Source organism: Mchenga conophoros, linkage group LG7 (genome assembly GCF_057382185.1).
Source record: "Mchenga conophoros isolate Kocher_MC1m ecotype Shallow Benthic linkage group LG7, M_conophoros_male_GT1.1, whole genome shotgun sequence".
Classification (NCBI taxonomy): domain Eukaryota; kingdom Metazoa; phylum Chordata; class Actinopteri; order Cichliformes; family Cichlidae; genus Mchenga; species Mchenga conophoros.
The window spans coordinates 13,751,198-13,766,170 of NC_140532.1; the positions used below are offsets into that span (position 1 = coordinate 13,751,198).

The window sequence follows — 14,973 nt, forward strand, 5'->3', positions numbered from 1 at the left end:
GTATCTACACCAGTGATGTGTTACAATTTTAGTGTATGATTGGGAACAAAACTACAGAGTGTAGTTCATTCAGATGTGTTTGTAAGTATGTTTTGCATCTATTTAAAGAATTAAAAGAATTAACACAAGGATAAGATGAATGCCAGGCGTTCACAGAAACATATTAAAAAGTTACCAGTTAGACAAATACAGTGGGGCAAAAAAGTATTTAGTCAGCCACCGATTGTGCAAGTTCCCCCACCTAAAATGATGACAGAGGTCAGTAATTCGCACCAGAGGTACATTTCAACTGTGAGAGACAGAATGTGAAAAAAAAAATCCATGAATCCACATGGTAGGATTTGTAAAGAATTTATTCGTAAATCAGGGTGGAAAATAAGTATTTGGTCAATAACAAAAATACAACTCAATACTTTGTAACATAACCTTTGTTGGCAATAACAGAGGTCAAACGTTTACTATAGGTCTTTACCAGGTTTGCACACACAGTAGCTGGTATTTTGGCCCATTCCTCCATGCAGATCTTCTCGAGAGCAGTGATGTTTTGGGGCTGTCGCCGAGCAACACGGACTTTCAACTCCCGCCACAGATTTTCTATGGGGTTGAGGTCTGGAGACTGGCTAGGCCACTCCAGGACTTTCAAATGCTTCTTACGGAGCCACTCCTTTGTTGCATGGGTGGTGTGTTTTGGATCATTGTCATGTTGGAAGACCCAGTCTCGTTTCATCTTCAAAGTTCTCACTGATGGAAGGAGGTTTTGGCTCAAAATCTCACGATACATGGCCCCATTCATTCTGTCCTTAACACGGATCAGTCGTCCTGTCCCCTTGGCAGAAAAACAGCCCCATAGCATGATGTTTCCGCCCCCATGCTTCACAGTAGGTATGGTGTTCTTGGGATGCAACTCAGTATTCTTCTTCCTCCAAACACGACGAGTTGAGTTTATACCAAAAAGTTCTACTTTGGTTTCATCTGACCACATGACATTCTCCCAATCCTCTGCTGTATCATCCATGTGCTCTCTGGCAAACTTCAGACGGGCCTGGACATGCACTGGCTTCAGCAGCGGAACACGTCTGGCACTGCGGGATTTGATTCCCTGCCGTTGTAGTGTGTTACTGATGGTGACCTCTGTTACTTTGGTCCCAGCTCTCTGCAGGTCATTCACCAGGTCCCCCCGTGTGGTTCTGGGATCAAAGCTCACCGTTCTCATGATCATTTTGACCCCACGGGATGAGATCTTGCGTGGAGCCCCAGATCGAGGGAGATTATCAGTGGTCTTGTATGTCTTCCATTTTCTGATGATTGCTCCCACAGTTGATTTTTTCACACCAAGCTGCTTGCCTATTGTAGATTCACTCTTCCCAGTCTGCTGCAGGTCTACAATACTTTTCCTGGTGTCCTTCGAAAGCTCTTTGGTCTTGGCCATGGCGGAGTTTGGAGTCTGACTGTTTGAGGCTGTGGACAGGTGTCTTTTATACAGATGATGAGTTCAAACAGGTGCCATTCATACAGGTAACGCGTGGGGGACAGAAAAGCTTCTTACAGAAGACGTTACAGGTCTGTGAGAGCCAGAGATTTTCCTTGTTTGAGGTGACCAAATACTTATTTTCCACCCTGATTTACGAATAAATCCTTTACAAATCCTATCATGTGAATTCATGGATTTTTTTTTTTTCACATTCTGTCTCTCACAGTTGAAGTGTACCTCTGGTGCAAATTACTGACCTCTGTCATCATTTTAAGTGGGGGAACTTGCACAATCGGTGGCTGACTAAATACTTTTTTGCCCCACTGTATGTAGTTGCAACTATGTCAAAAATTGAAATGATACTGTCTGTAAAGTTGCAGCATTGTATAGTCTGTAGCATAAGATGATTAAAAACACGAGGAGAAGGATCAGTCAGTTGATAAGAAGATTGTCTCAAACAGTGGTCTAGTTGTTATTAAAAAAGACAGAAATCATGGTACATATTAGGTACTGTTGCCAGTCATGATTAATGAACTGCTTCCGAGGAGAATCTACCTGAAGGAAATGATGACAACAAAGCCAGAGCTGATGAAAACAGAGTGGAGGAGGATCAAGATGAAAAAACAGAGGAGCCATTGTCTTTACAGTGGCCTGACTCAGGGTGGGAGCAAGCCATCTACCTGCTTAGGCTGCCCGATGTTCGCAAAAAGGTGATAATCAGATTCTTCTTTTTGATTTATTGTTATTTTTATTATTCTTACAGATACTGTAAGTAATCTAGGTGTTTTCCTGGATAGTTCATTTAAGCTGGATAAACAGGTTTCCTCTGTGGTTAAATCTGGCTTTTGTGCCAATTGTGCCAAATTTCCAAGGTCAAACGTTTAATACCGTACAAAGATCTTGAAAAACGTATACATGCCTTTGCGACCTCCAGATTAGATTAATATAACTCTCTCTACTCTGGACTCCAACTCGCTCACCTCCAACGATTAGAGCTTGTTCAGAATGCTGCGGCTCGTCTCCTAACCGGAACTAGAAAGTTTGCCTCCATTACTCCAGTGCTCTCTGATTTACATTGGCTGCCTATTAAATTGCGTATTGATTTGAAAGTTCTGCTGCTTACTTTTAAATGCCTAAACAACCTTTCACCTGACTATCTCACCGACCTCCTCAGTCTCTATACTCCCAGCCGTTCTTTTTGATCATCTGGTCAGTTACTTCTGGCCCAGCCTAGGCACCGTTTGAAGACTAGGAATGATCGTGCCTTTGCCTCTGTAGCACCAAACATCTGGAATAGTCTTCCTGCTACCGTTCGTGCCTCTGACTCCATTCAATCCTTTAAAGCATGCTTGAAAACTTACCAATTCAACCTGGCTTTTCCGACTCTCACCGCTCATTAATTGCTGTATCGTTACTCATTTCTTTGGATTATCCTGAATTCTCCCTATCTCTACTTACTAATGAGTTACAGTGTGTGACCATAGAAATGTTTTATTCATTGGACAAAACTATGCAGTTATCAAGCATATAGACAGCCGTGTAAATAAAAAAAACTAAATAATCAGACATCCGCTCGGAAAATGTATAAATAGTCTTTTCTGAAAAAAACCCCCCCAGTGATGGTGTGACTGTGACGTCAGGGGCCCTATATTACGCCCAACAAAATACAAAGGCCTTCTATCCTGCGCACTGACATCCTGTTTGTAAGCCCAAGTAGGCTTGTTGAAAGGGTTCATATACATTTCATAAAGTCAGTGACTTTAAAGAAACTAGAGAACAAAGGCTTGATGCATTAAAGATGATTTCCTGAGAAAAATAACCACAAACCTGAAATTTCAAAAAAAGAACATTGAAAGCCAATGCAGTGTCCCCCTGACACTAATTAAAATTGTGAGGGTGTTATAAAAAAAGATCTTGATCTGTTTATTATTTACAATTTACACAAGTTGGGTTACGATAGTTGAGTCTATTTTAAAGGAGCAACAGAATAGCTGTTTTGGTCAGTGTAACTATTGTTTATGTGTATTATTGTGTATGTTTCACATAGATTCATATAGAGTATATAGATTGTGCCCACTTGTCTGTACTGAATATTGTTATGTGATGTGTATGTTGTAACCTCTGCTGGTGTCTAGGCCATGTCTCTCTTGGAAAAGAGATTAAAATCTCAATTAGCATTTTACCCGGGTAAATAAAAGACTAAGACACAAATCATATAAATCACAGGAACACATGGGACTACACAGTTATTCTGAAAAAGGGTTTCTTTTAAATCCTTAGTGTTTAGGCATAAGCAATAGCTTCACATTGTTAGTTACAGAAACACAGATAATAAATAGTTTAAGAAAACTAAAAAACAGAAGCAAATAATCAAAAAAACTGATCAGTACATAAGAAGCTTTTCACCTATGATGTTGATTTTACACCCATTAGTATGTTTTCCAGTTAGTTTAAATTTTGTGATGCATCTCTAACAGTATGTAAAATATTTATGGTTTTATGTTCTAATTAACCTTGGTGTGCATCAGGGGTAGGCAACTCCTGGCCTCGAGTGCTGGAGTCCTGCAGGTTTTAGATATCACCCTTGGTCAACACACCTGAATCAAATGATTAGTTCATTACCAGGCCTCTGGAGAACGTCAAGACATGTTGAGGAGGTAATTTAACAATTTGAATTAGCTGTGTTGGATCAAGGACACATCTAAAACCTGCAGGACACCGGCCCTCGAGGCCTGGAGTTGCCTACCCCTGTTGGCAGGTACACAATCATACACCCCACAATAAACTATTTACCAAATTTCAGCACACATTTTAAAATTAAACCAAAAACCAAAGTTTACTTTTACAAGAACATCTTTCCAAATACATATTTATTTGATCCAAGTGATACCTCCTCTTTTGCTGCAAGATAGATAGCAAGCATATAGTGCATATATGGTTAGAGTGGGACGTAAACAAAGGCTTCAGGTGCATTATATTATCAACCCACGATTAGGAAGCAGGTATGGGAGGAGTCAGTGCTAAAGCTGCGTTCACTCATGGAAATGCATTCACCTACACTAGGGGAGCATTAATCACACATACACGTGACATCACTGATCAAGTCACCACTGAAAGCTGCAAACAGTCTGAGTCTAATGGTTGGCTAGTTTTCAGAATATGGCATTCGCCCTTGCAACAGTGTTTTAAGATGCACTACTATTTCATATTCCTATGCTGGAAACACCGGAACAGCAATCCATCAAGGAACGCGTCACTTTATCAGTTATGCACATTGATATGGTACTTATATGTTTTAATATGAAGTTTAAAGGTAGACATACCAGTATAATACGTTTCACTATGTCATCAAAGTTTTTTTCTCTAAACACTGTGGTGTCAAAATACCATTAGACAAAACAAACACTTATTTTGCATTAAACTGAATATTACTAAGGTATACTCACAAGTGAGAGTGCGGTAACGCACATAATCCTCTTAGAAGACTTCAGGTATTAGGTATTATGCTGATCCATTGTGAAGAGTTGTTCTGTGTCCTACATACATAACACTGGCCACTGCAACAGTTTGTTTGTGCCACAATAGCTGACAGTGGAAACCTGTGTTTGGATATGCTTGCACTTATGATTTTGCAAGATGTTATTCTCTGGTAAGTCTGAACCTTTTTGTTCTCTTTGGATAAAGCAATTAGATTGGCTCCTTGCTTTAAATTTTGCATCACAACTCTAGTCTTTCATGTTGTGCAGAAACCAGCATTATACAAAGAAAGTAACTGTAACACTTTATAAATGGATCTATGAATACAGTGGGGAAAATAATAATTTGATGATCTGCTGAATTTGTTTGTTTTCTCGTTTTCAAAGAAATAAACAGTCTCTGATATTTATGGTTGTTTTTTTTTCAATGGAGAGACACACAATATCAACAAAAACTCCAGAAAAAAATGACATAGAACAAATTAGCCACTCTTTAGTTGCCTTGTATGTTTTGGATCATTGTCATGCTGGAAGACCCATCCACAACCTCTCTTCAGTGCTCTAGCTGAGGCAAGGACATTCTTGTCCAAGATTTTGTGGTACGCAGCCCCGTCCTTTTGTCCCTCAATGAGAGGATCTCTCCTGTACCCAAAACATAATGTTTCCACCACCGTGTTTCCACCAAGGTGAGTCGAGTTGAGGCCAAAGAGCTTGATGTTTATTTCATCTGACCACAGCAATTTATCCCAAGCCTTCTTTAAATTGTTTAGATCTTTACTGGCAAACTTCACATGAGCCTATACATGTGGCTTCCTTATTAGAGTTACTTTGAAGCTCCTCACAGAGGGTGATTGAGGGTCATTTTCTGTGTCTTACATTTCCTAATAGTCACATCAAGTGTTGTCACCTTCCCACCAAGCTTTTTGCTGATGGTCTTGTAGCCCGTCCCTGCCTTGTGCAGGTCTGTAATCTTGCTCCTGACATTCTTTGACAGCACTTTACTCTTTAGCCTGTGGGAATGCAGAGGTTGGAATGGAAGAAACTGATTATGTGGACGATTGTGCTTCATGCACATAACTATTTAAGAACAGAAGTATCAAATCTTTATTTCGCTCAGTGACATGCAAATGACTTTATAACCTTTATATAATGTGTTTTGTTTGATATTCTGTCTCTCTTTGTTAAACTAAAACTACCATAAAAAAACAGATTTAATTTTGTTGTAAGTGAGCAAACAAATAATTGTTTTCCCCATGATAATACTGTGACACATAATAATGGATACATTTTAGTTATGAATAGTCCAAATGCCTTGAAATACATGTATACTATTAATATCTTTTCCAAATGCAATTTTATCCCTGTTTTTCCTTTACTGTACTATAGACTGGGTATTCCATGGATTTGAAGATGTGAAATGAGTCACATCACTGGAGTTTTGAATTCTGCCACCCCATGGTCTTCTGGGGAGAGAACTGGACTCCACCAAATTTTATTTATGCACCTTATTTCAACCTAGCCAAAAGCAACACCTGCTGCTGGAGAAAAATGTATTGTACCAGAAGGAAGCGACTGCAGCTGAGCCGAGTTCTTTTTCTCCTCTCTGGGGTTTTCCTCTGTACCCTCTACCAGCTGACCATCAGCACTAGACTGTACGAGCCTTTGGCAATGCCTCAAATTGCACAGGATAGTGGGGAAGGTTCAGCAGAGGGGGTTGAGGAGATTGCAGATCTGGGAAAGGCTCTAACTACAGCATATGATTTAGAGCAAACTGAGCAAAGAAACACAACGTATGATGTCCATAATGCAACTACAACTTCAGTATCCACAACATCTACCACTACTGAATCGCCATTATTGCCAACAACAAATCGGACTCTTGTGCATTGCATCTATGTGGCACCTGAACTTCCGGAAACACCCACGCCAGCTCCTCCTACAACTACCGTCCCACCAGCCTTTCCGGGTGAAGCGCCACATATGAAGGGTGATTACCCAGAGGACATTTTTTCAATCGAAGATCGCAGACGTGGCTGGGTGACCCTTCACATTATTGGGATGATGTACATGTTTGTGTCACTTGCAATTGTGTGTGATGAGTTTTTTGTTCCTGCTCTCGGGGTAATCACAAACAAGTTGGCAATCTCTGATGATGTGGCTGGAGCCACCTTCATGGCCGCCGGAGGTTCTGCCCCTGAGCTTTTTACCTCTTTGATAGGAGTCTTCATTGCCCACAGCAACGTGGGTATTGGCACAATTGTGGGCTCAGCAGTTTTCAATATTTTGTTTGTGATTGGAATGTGTGCTTTGTTTTCTCGGGAGATTCTCCATCTGACCTGGTGGCCTCTATTCAGAGATGTGTCATTCTACATACTTGGCCTCATCTTTCTAATTATCTTCTTCCTGGATAATGTCATAATGTGGTGGGAGAGCATGATGCTGGTGGCTTGTTACACTGTCTATGTCATTTTCATGAAGTTTAATGTGCAAATAGAGCGTGCATTCAAGACCCAACTCCACAAACACAAGAGCATTGTCAAAGTTATTGCTGTAGAGGAACCTGACAAGGTAAGATCTCCTATTAAAGAATTCATCAAAGCTCTTATCCTCAGTCAGACAACTAATAAGTCTGTTGTCTGATATCTATATTGAAAAGTTTTCTCCATTTTCACCCAAACCCATAAACTACTGGTAACAGAAAACAACCTAATGAAACTTTTGAAGAGCTAGGCATACTAGCTAGGTATTAATGCATTCCTGCTGGAGAGACATAAATCAGCAGATTTTAAGATATTTAACTAGTAGAGGTTTTTGTAGGGATTATTATTAGCAACTAGAAAGCAGTTTCGTCACATGATATATACGTAGCTTTTTATAAAAACAAAAACACCCCAAAGCTAATCAGCTGCAGCAAATGAATGCTTTCCAGAGTTATAGCTCCTTTAGCATCCATGTATAGCGTGTCCAAACCTAAACAGTGTGACTGAGGCTTAACTTACACCAAGTAAAGGGTTTAAGGGTTTGTTCATACTCAGGGTTTTTGAGGGTGGGACTCCCAAAAAGAGAACATTTTATTCCTTGTTGAAAATGCTATTTCATATCATTTAGAATCATTAATAATTATTTTATGGGGATAATGGATACAATAAAAATACTGTCATCCTCTGCATTTAAAAAAAAAAAAAATCTGACATCATCAAGTCAGGCAGCGTGTGCAATGAGTGAACTAGTAATGCATTAAATTATAGCACTAATATAAAATCTACCAGAATGAACTTTGTTTTATCTCTGCCGCTGAATGATCATCACTGAACAAAACATTGTTGCACACAGACTAATGGAAACGGTGAGGATAATGCCCCTCCTGCTCCAGAGGACAAGAATCGTTTAAAGGTAAAAATCAATTCACCAACCAATAAACTGCAAGAAGAAAGTCACAAAAAAATTCTTTATACCCTTCAGACTCACAGTCTTATTTTGTAAATAATTAAGACAAGTGCTAGCTCCCTGCACTAGTTAAGAAGCCACTATATCCACTATTGCATGTTTAACAGTGATGGGCTATTATCTGTACAGTGACTAGTTATCATGACCTCAGCCGTCTCTTTCCCCAGTTGAAGCCATCCCTTCAGCGAGGGGGGAGTTCTGCTTCTTTACACAACAGCACAATGAGAAACACCATCTTCCAACTCATGATTCATACATTAGACCCTATAGGTAATGGTGAGTACTATTTGATAGTTGTGAATACTGTTTGATGACTGATAACTGTGTACCAAGTGCTTTTATAATAGCTGTCTGAGTACTATGTCCTTCTCATTCTAAAATGGATTAGCAAAGTGTCCCACATGAAGGCAGCACTAAGTCCAGATTGATACTAAGCAGATAAATACCTACCTCAGTCTGTAGAGGGATCCATTTAGAGGCCTGTAGGAGAACAGGAAGAATATCACCAGGGTATAGAATACACTCTAGAAAAAGTCAGTTAGTGCATGATGACCAGTGTTGGGTAAGTCACTTTAAATTAGTAACTTAGTTACATTACTAGTTACTTCTATCAAAAGTAACTCAGTTACTTCAAGTTAATCGTTACTTTCAAAGTAACTAGTTACTAGGGAAAGTAACTTTGGTTTTACTCAGAATTCTCTTGTTAATGTGTTGCTTCCATAACTGGATACCCAGCAAGATTGCCAGTCTTCTAGCTTGCTTACTTGCCACAAGTGCACTGTGCCACCTACCAATAGAAAGGAAAAAATGATGTGCATATTTCCACGAGAGAAATCCCACACCTGGAGAAATCCCACACCGTTGACCGCCGCCACGATTCTAGCCTACGTCACAGCGTCATGTGCGCTTTTTACATCCAACACAAAAACTGCAGTCGTGGTGCTTTCGATTGTACGCAGAACTCAGAAATTCGGCCTTCCGAATAGGAAGATGTAGGTAACACCAGACTGCAGATGAGCTGCATACAGGGCTGGACTGGTTCATCAAGAGTTGGGAGTTCGCCTTGTAATCGGAAGGTTGCCGGTTCGAGCCCCAGCTTGGTCAGTCTCGGTCGTTGTGTCCTTGGGCAAGACACTTCACCCGTTGCCTACTGGTGGTGGTCAGAGGGCCCGGTGGCGCCAGTGTCCGGCAGCCTCACCTCTGTCAGTGCGCCCCAGGGTGGCTGTGGCTACAACGTAGCTTGACATCACCAGTGTGTGAATGTGTGTGTGAATGGGTGGATGAATGGGTGGATGACTGGTTGTGTAAAGCGCTTTGGGGTCCTTAGGGACTAGTAAAGCGCTATACAAATACAGGCCATTTACCATTTAAACTCCATCTAAACTTGGTTTATTTCTGACCCAGATGGACTGCAGGTTATAACTTCTTACCTGAAGTTCAGTTCACCTGACACTCGGACCGGCGGCCGCCTCGGTTCTCTGCTCCTCCTTTCCCTCATCCACCTGCTGGCTTCCACCACTTGCTAATGTTACTGAATCTGTGGAAGCTGCGATAGCCACCACACGAAGTAACGAATAACGACCCTATCTAAATCCCAGTAACGATTAATGCGTTCCTGATTTTCGCATAATAACTAGTTACCGTGCTCGTTACCACAATAATACCGTAGTTACTGTAACGTGTTACTTAATAACGTTAGTCCCTACACTGATGATGACGGGGTTTTCTTTCCCTTAAATTAGTTAAAATGCAATGATTTAGAAGATGTAAGCTGGGTTGACAGTGTGATGATGGGCTGACCTATCCAGATTTGACATTTGAGAAAATGGTTACAAAGATTATCTATGTTATACGTTTGAGCTGAAAATTCCCTTTAGCCATGAATGCTTTGTAATCTGAAAGCGGAAAGGTACTATAGATGTGCAAGGGTCTGTACGAGCTAGCAACTAGCTATGAAATGAAGATATATTTAGAATAAAAATAGTCCAGAACACAACACCTTCTTCCTGTTTTTACTGTTGTTATTCCCACCCCAGACACATCTGGCCAATAAGCAGGCTGAATATTCTCACGCTCGATCTGATATTGCTTAGTGGTCTTCAACTAGGAGTCTTCAACTCCTAGTGTGAATGTGATCCGACAGTGATTCAAGCCATGGCTTGAATCACTGTCGGATCACATTCACACTATAAACAAACTTCAAGGAGTTCATTTGCACCAAGACCACCTCCTCTAAAGGCTCTTGGTGTGGTTACTGTGTTCACATCTGCACAAACATACTGCATGAAGGGGGGAAATGAACCAGAGTTTGATTTAAATGGGCTAAACACAGCAGGCATGAAAACACCCTGAGATCCATCCAAGAAACATCAGTGACAGAAGTAATTCTGTCAAGCAATAATTTTTAGTCAATCAAACCTTTTCTCATGTCTGGGGAGCACTATCAATAGAAATACTCTACTCTGTTATTATGTACCTTGGGATGAGTGTATTTAGTCCAAAATATGAGAAGTTGAAAAACTGACTGCTGACGCTGTCTTTCTGTGGTTTTTGCTGTACTACTGGTAATATTAATAATTATTTTAGCCTCATTGTGAGGAATGGCTGTGTGGTGGACGCAGATGAACAGTCCAGTCTTTGTTTATCCCCCCTTTTCATCATAGCAATTTATTAGTGTGCCGTATTTGCAATCAAACTAAGGCAAGAAGTTTAGTATAAAGCAAAAGAAAAACAAGTAACCTCAACTTAAACACTGATTATCCAAAAAGTAAAATAAACTATTAAGATAGCAATTCTGTAGTACATCCATTGTGGCCTACTCACCATTATGACCTAACATGCAATGCTTCTGGAAAGTAGCTGACCATATAGTCAGTAGCTCCTCCCACTCCAGGAAATGACAATTAAATATCAGTTAAATACTAAATTAACTTATAGTAGTTCTCAATCTAAAGTGCAGTCTGATGAAAAGATGAGCAATAAGTTAATCAAATACAAATCTTAACCACCAACATTTTCAATCAGGCTCTCTTTAGGGTTTCATGACTACCGTAATATAGCAGCAATATACACATAATGAATCTAAATTAAAAGCACTTTGTACTGTGTTTAGGGCCCTCCGTGTGACGTCTGTGATTCTAATTTTATTTTGCCACTTTGTGTGTTTGTAGGGAAATTTAAGGAGAAAGCTGAAACTCTGAACAGCGTGGCAAGAAAGAAATCAGACGCCAAAGACAAAAGTGAAGGTAACATTGAAGGATGTGAGCGTCATTCACTGACTAGAGACTGACACCTGCTTAGTATCATTATCAATAGCTGGTCTGCAAAGCATTAAAATGACATGCGCAAAATGACTTAAAAAAAAAAATAAAATAGGTTTTTTGTTCAACAATATTTTAGCTTATACCTTGGAAACAGTTAGTACACACTAGTTAAAAAAAAATATATATATATACTGTATGACGGTGGCGTGACTTTTACACAAAGGCAAGCAGAGATTCCCCAGCCTCCAGAAACAAACATATTATTCCACTTTTTAACAGTTTAACTAGTTAAACTGGAACAGATTAAAACATACCATTTTTGCTGTCTGTCTGCACTTTACATGGATGTCTTCAGCTTTTGGCACTCTTTCCTGACTGAAGAATTTTAAAATATTATTACTTTTATAACTGAATATCTACTATATTACCAAATATTACTTGCTAACAAACTGAGAATGACAGGAGGTGGAGGAATTTGCCAAATAACATTTTAGCAAAAAAGTAATAAAACAACATGGTCAGAGCAGCCCTCTCCACCGTCATCACAGCTTTCCTTGTGAATGTAAGGAAGTATTAACAATGTTTTTAACATTTCTCTGCATCACACGTTGGCCAAGGTGGTTAGCAAGACGAAACTCATCTGTTAGGATGCTAAATCACTGAAGCTTGTTTACTTGTTAATGCTAGCTTTATGTTTTTTTTTTTTATTTGACATATTTGACATGTCAAATTGCATGTACAAACCAAGTGCATATAACTATGCAGAGAACTCAAGGAATGTATAGGTATATAGCTAAGAAGACAGTGAGTGAATTCAGCTAATGCATTGACTGCAGTTCTTCCTGTAATCAGTCCTGAAGTCTTAAATGAAATTAAAATCTTCCAGATAACTGCATAAGAGCCCGCAGTTATTAAGCAAACTCTTTGGGATTCCTTTCACAGATGGTGGGGAAAAAACTGAGCAGAGCAAAGAGTCAGAACCAACCCCAGCTGCAGAAGAAGAAAAGAAGGAGCAGCCAGAGGACAAGAAGGTACTCTCCAACCATGTCCTGGTGGCTTTCAAAAAGCCCAGAAGTCAGTCTTTGATTCCTGTCTATGTAAGAGTCAATGCACAGATCAATGATACAACTTGTGGGCACCTGCTTCCTTAGGATGGTTTGACTTTTGTTTCTTTTTATCATATGTTTTAATTGCGGTATCTTTCCTACTTCAGGAAGATGTACCAGCAAAAGATGATGGGTCAGGAGAGTCAGACGACTCTGAGAGCGACGAAGAGGACAGCGATGATGAAAGTGACGAGTCCAGTGAAGATGAGGATGATGATGAGGATAAAGACGAAGAAGAAGATGAAAAAGACGATGAACCTCTGTCTTTAGAATGGCCCGATACACGTCGAAAGCAAGCAACCTACCTCTTCCTGTTGCCCATAGTTTTCCCTCTGTGGCTTACCGTCCCAGATGTTCGCAACCCGGTGAGAGATACCATAATATTTCTGATATCAGCTGTGGTAATTTAAATCATGCTGCATTTTGCTTTTCCATAACTCACTTTGTCCTATAGAAATCCAGAAAATTCTTTGTTGTCACCTTCCTGGGCTCTATTCTATGGATTGCTATCTTCTCGTACCTCATGGTGTGGTGGGCCCATCAGGTCAGTTACTTTAGATACAAATACTCTGCTTTGTTTCCTGTTGATGTGCATTGACACACAGTATCACTTAACTCATTCACTGCCAGCCATTTTCAAATCAGGTAACTCCCCACTGCCAGGGTTTTTGAGCATTTTTACTCATTTTTGAAGAGCCACAGAAAACTGTGTGTTATGATCATATAAACGCTGAACCTACCAAAATGAAGAACAGACTCTCTTCTTTCATCCAAAAAATAAAGCTTGTTTCTACCATTTTCCATTCTTTAGTAATCAGCTGTAGAAGAGAGGTGGGTTCCACCAAAAATGCCTGTTTTGACCAAAAAAAGGGAGAAAACGAGCTTTTTGTGAAAAATACATTTCAAGCAGAACACTAATATTTCTTGATTTGTGACACCTCTAACATATAAAATAGTTTTTCACTTCTATAAAACAGAAATAACACTGAGAAAGGTTATGTTTTATCAAAACAATTTATTTACAAATATATGAAAAAATAAAATTCACTGACAAGCTGCCCGAGGTTGTATTCTAGCCCCTCCCATTGAAAAACGTAATTGACGTCTATAGACGTCAATGGCAGTGAATGAGTTAAAAGATCTGTGTAAACTAAAAGCTGAGCACCTAAAAATCTTGTTCATCTTCCTAGGTGGGTGAGACTATTGGCATCTCAGAGGAAATTATGGGCCTGACTATACTGGCTGCGGGGACCTCCATCCCTGACCTCATTACCAGTGTGATTGTGGCTCGTAAAGGCCTGGGAGACATGGCTGTGTCTAGCTCTGTGGGCAGTAACATCTTTGACATCACTGTGGGGTGAGCCTCTATAGCTGGATCGTCATCAATTTCGTTTTTAAAGCTGCTTAACACAAACTTTAATAATTCCTTTCTCTCCCTTTTCTTTATGTTTTTTCACTATCATTTTATTTAAAAGTCTCCCAGTCCCTTGGCTCCTGTACTCAGCCATCCATAGTTTTGGTCCAGTGGCTGTCAGCAGCAATGGGCTCTTTTGTGCCATTGTGCTGCTCTTCCTCATGCTCCTCTTTGTCATCATCTCCATTGCTTCCTGTAACTGGAAGATGAATAAGGTGCTGGGTTTCACCATGTTCCTCCTCTACTTTATCTTCTTGGTGCTCAGTGTTATGTTGGAAGATCGTATCATCATCTGCCCAGTTTCCATCTAATTCTTTCTGCTGAACTGTTAACCTTTTTGGGAAAGGATCTCACGAGCATAGACCTGGATATCTATAGGAAACATTCAGAAAGCTACGTGCTCTGCATTGTTACCAGTGAAGTGTCTGGTATGTCAGCAGCAATAAAGCGTTTTCTAGAACCCGATACTCACTTATAGAAATGATGGCAGCTTTTAAATTGATTTTCGTAGTACACGGGGAGATGCATGACTACTGTCTAATACAGTGTAGATTTTGCGGTGTAAGACCTAACAGAGATGTTAATGGGTTTTTTATGCACTGTCTATGAAATGCAAGTAAAAGTGTTAGTTTGTGGACACATTTTGAAAAATGTAGGCTACTAAATGTGTATTTTGTATCATCGTAAGTAAATGATTTTGTAAGAATCATGATAGGGACCCTGAGCTTGCTTGAACTTTTTTTTCAAAAATCATGAAAAATCATTGAAAAAATAAAAAATAAATCAAACACAACAT

At 39.8% G+C, this 14,973-nt stretch overlaps 1 protein-coding gene across 3 annotated transcripts; it reads left to right on the plus strand.

The window, feature by feature from the left end:
• Window positions 1-4,204: 4,204 nt before the first annotated feature.
• On the plus strand, window positions 4,205-14,970 carry slc24a1 (solute carrier family 24 member 1). Of its 3 annotated transcripts, none has more exons than XM_085282246.1 (10): window positions 4,205-5,120; window positions 6,334-7,515; window positions 8,281-8,340; window positions 8,562-8,664; window positions 11,565-11,639; window positions 12,600-12,754; window positions 12,871-13,128; window positions 13,218-13,307; window positions 13,954-14,120; window positions 14,239-14,970. In XM_085282246.1, the coding sequence occupies exons 2-10, from the start codon at window positions 6,403-6,405 to the stop codon at window positions 14,486-14,488; spliced, it is 2,271 nt and encodes a 756-aa protein (XP_085138372.1). In that variant the 5' UTR covers window positions 4,205-5,120; window positions 6,334-6,402; the 3' UTR covers window positions 14,489-14,970. The 3 variants fall into 3 exon arrangements, with proteins under 3 accessions (XP_085138372.1, XP_085138371.1, XP_085138373.1); XM_085282245.1 differs by having other exon boundaries at window positions 4,213-5,120; window positions 8,562-8,670; XM_085282247.1 differs by having other exon boundaries at window positions 4,225-5,120; window positions 8,562-8,670; window positions 12,600-12,688.
• The last annotated feature ends 3 nt before the right edge of the window (window positions 14,971-14,973 follow it).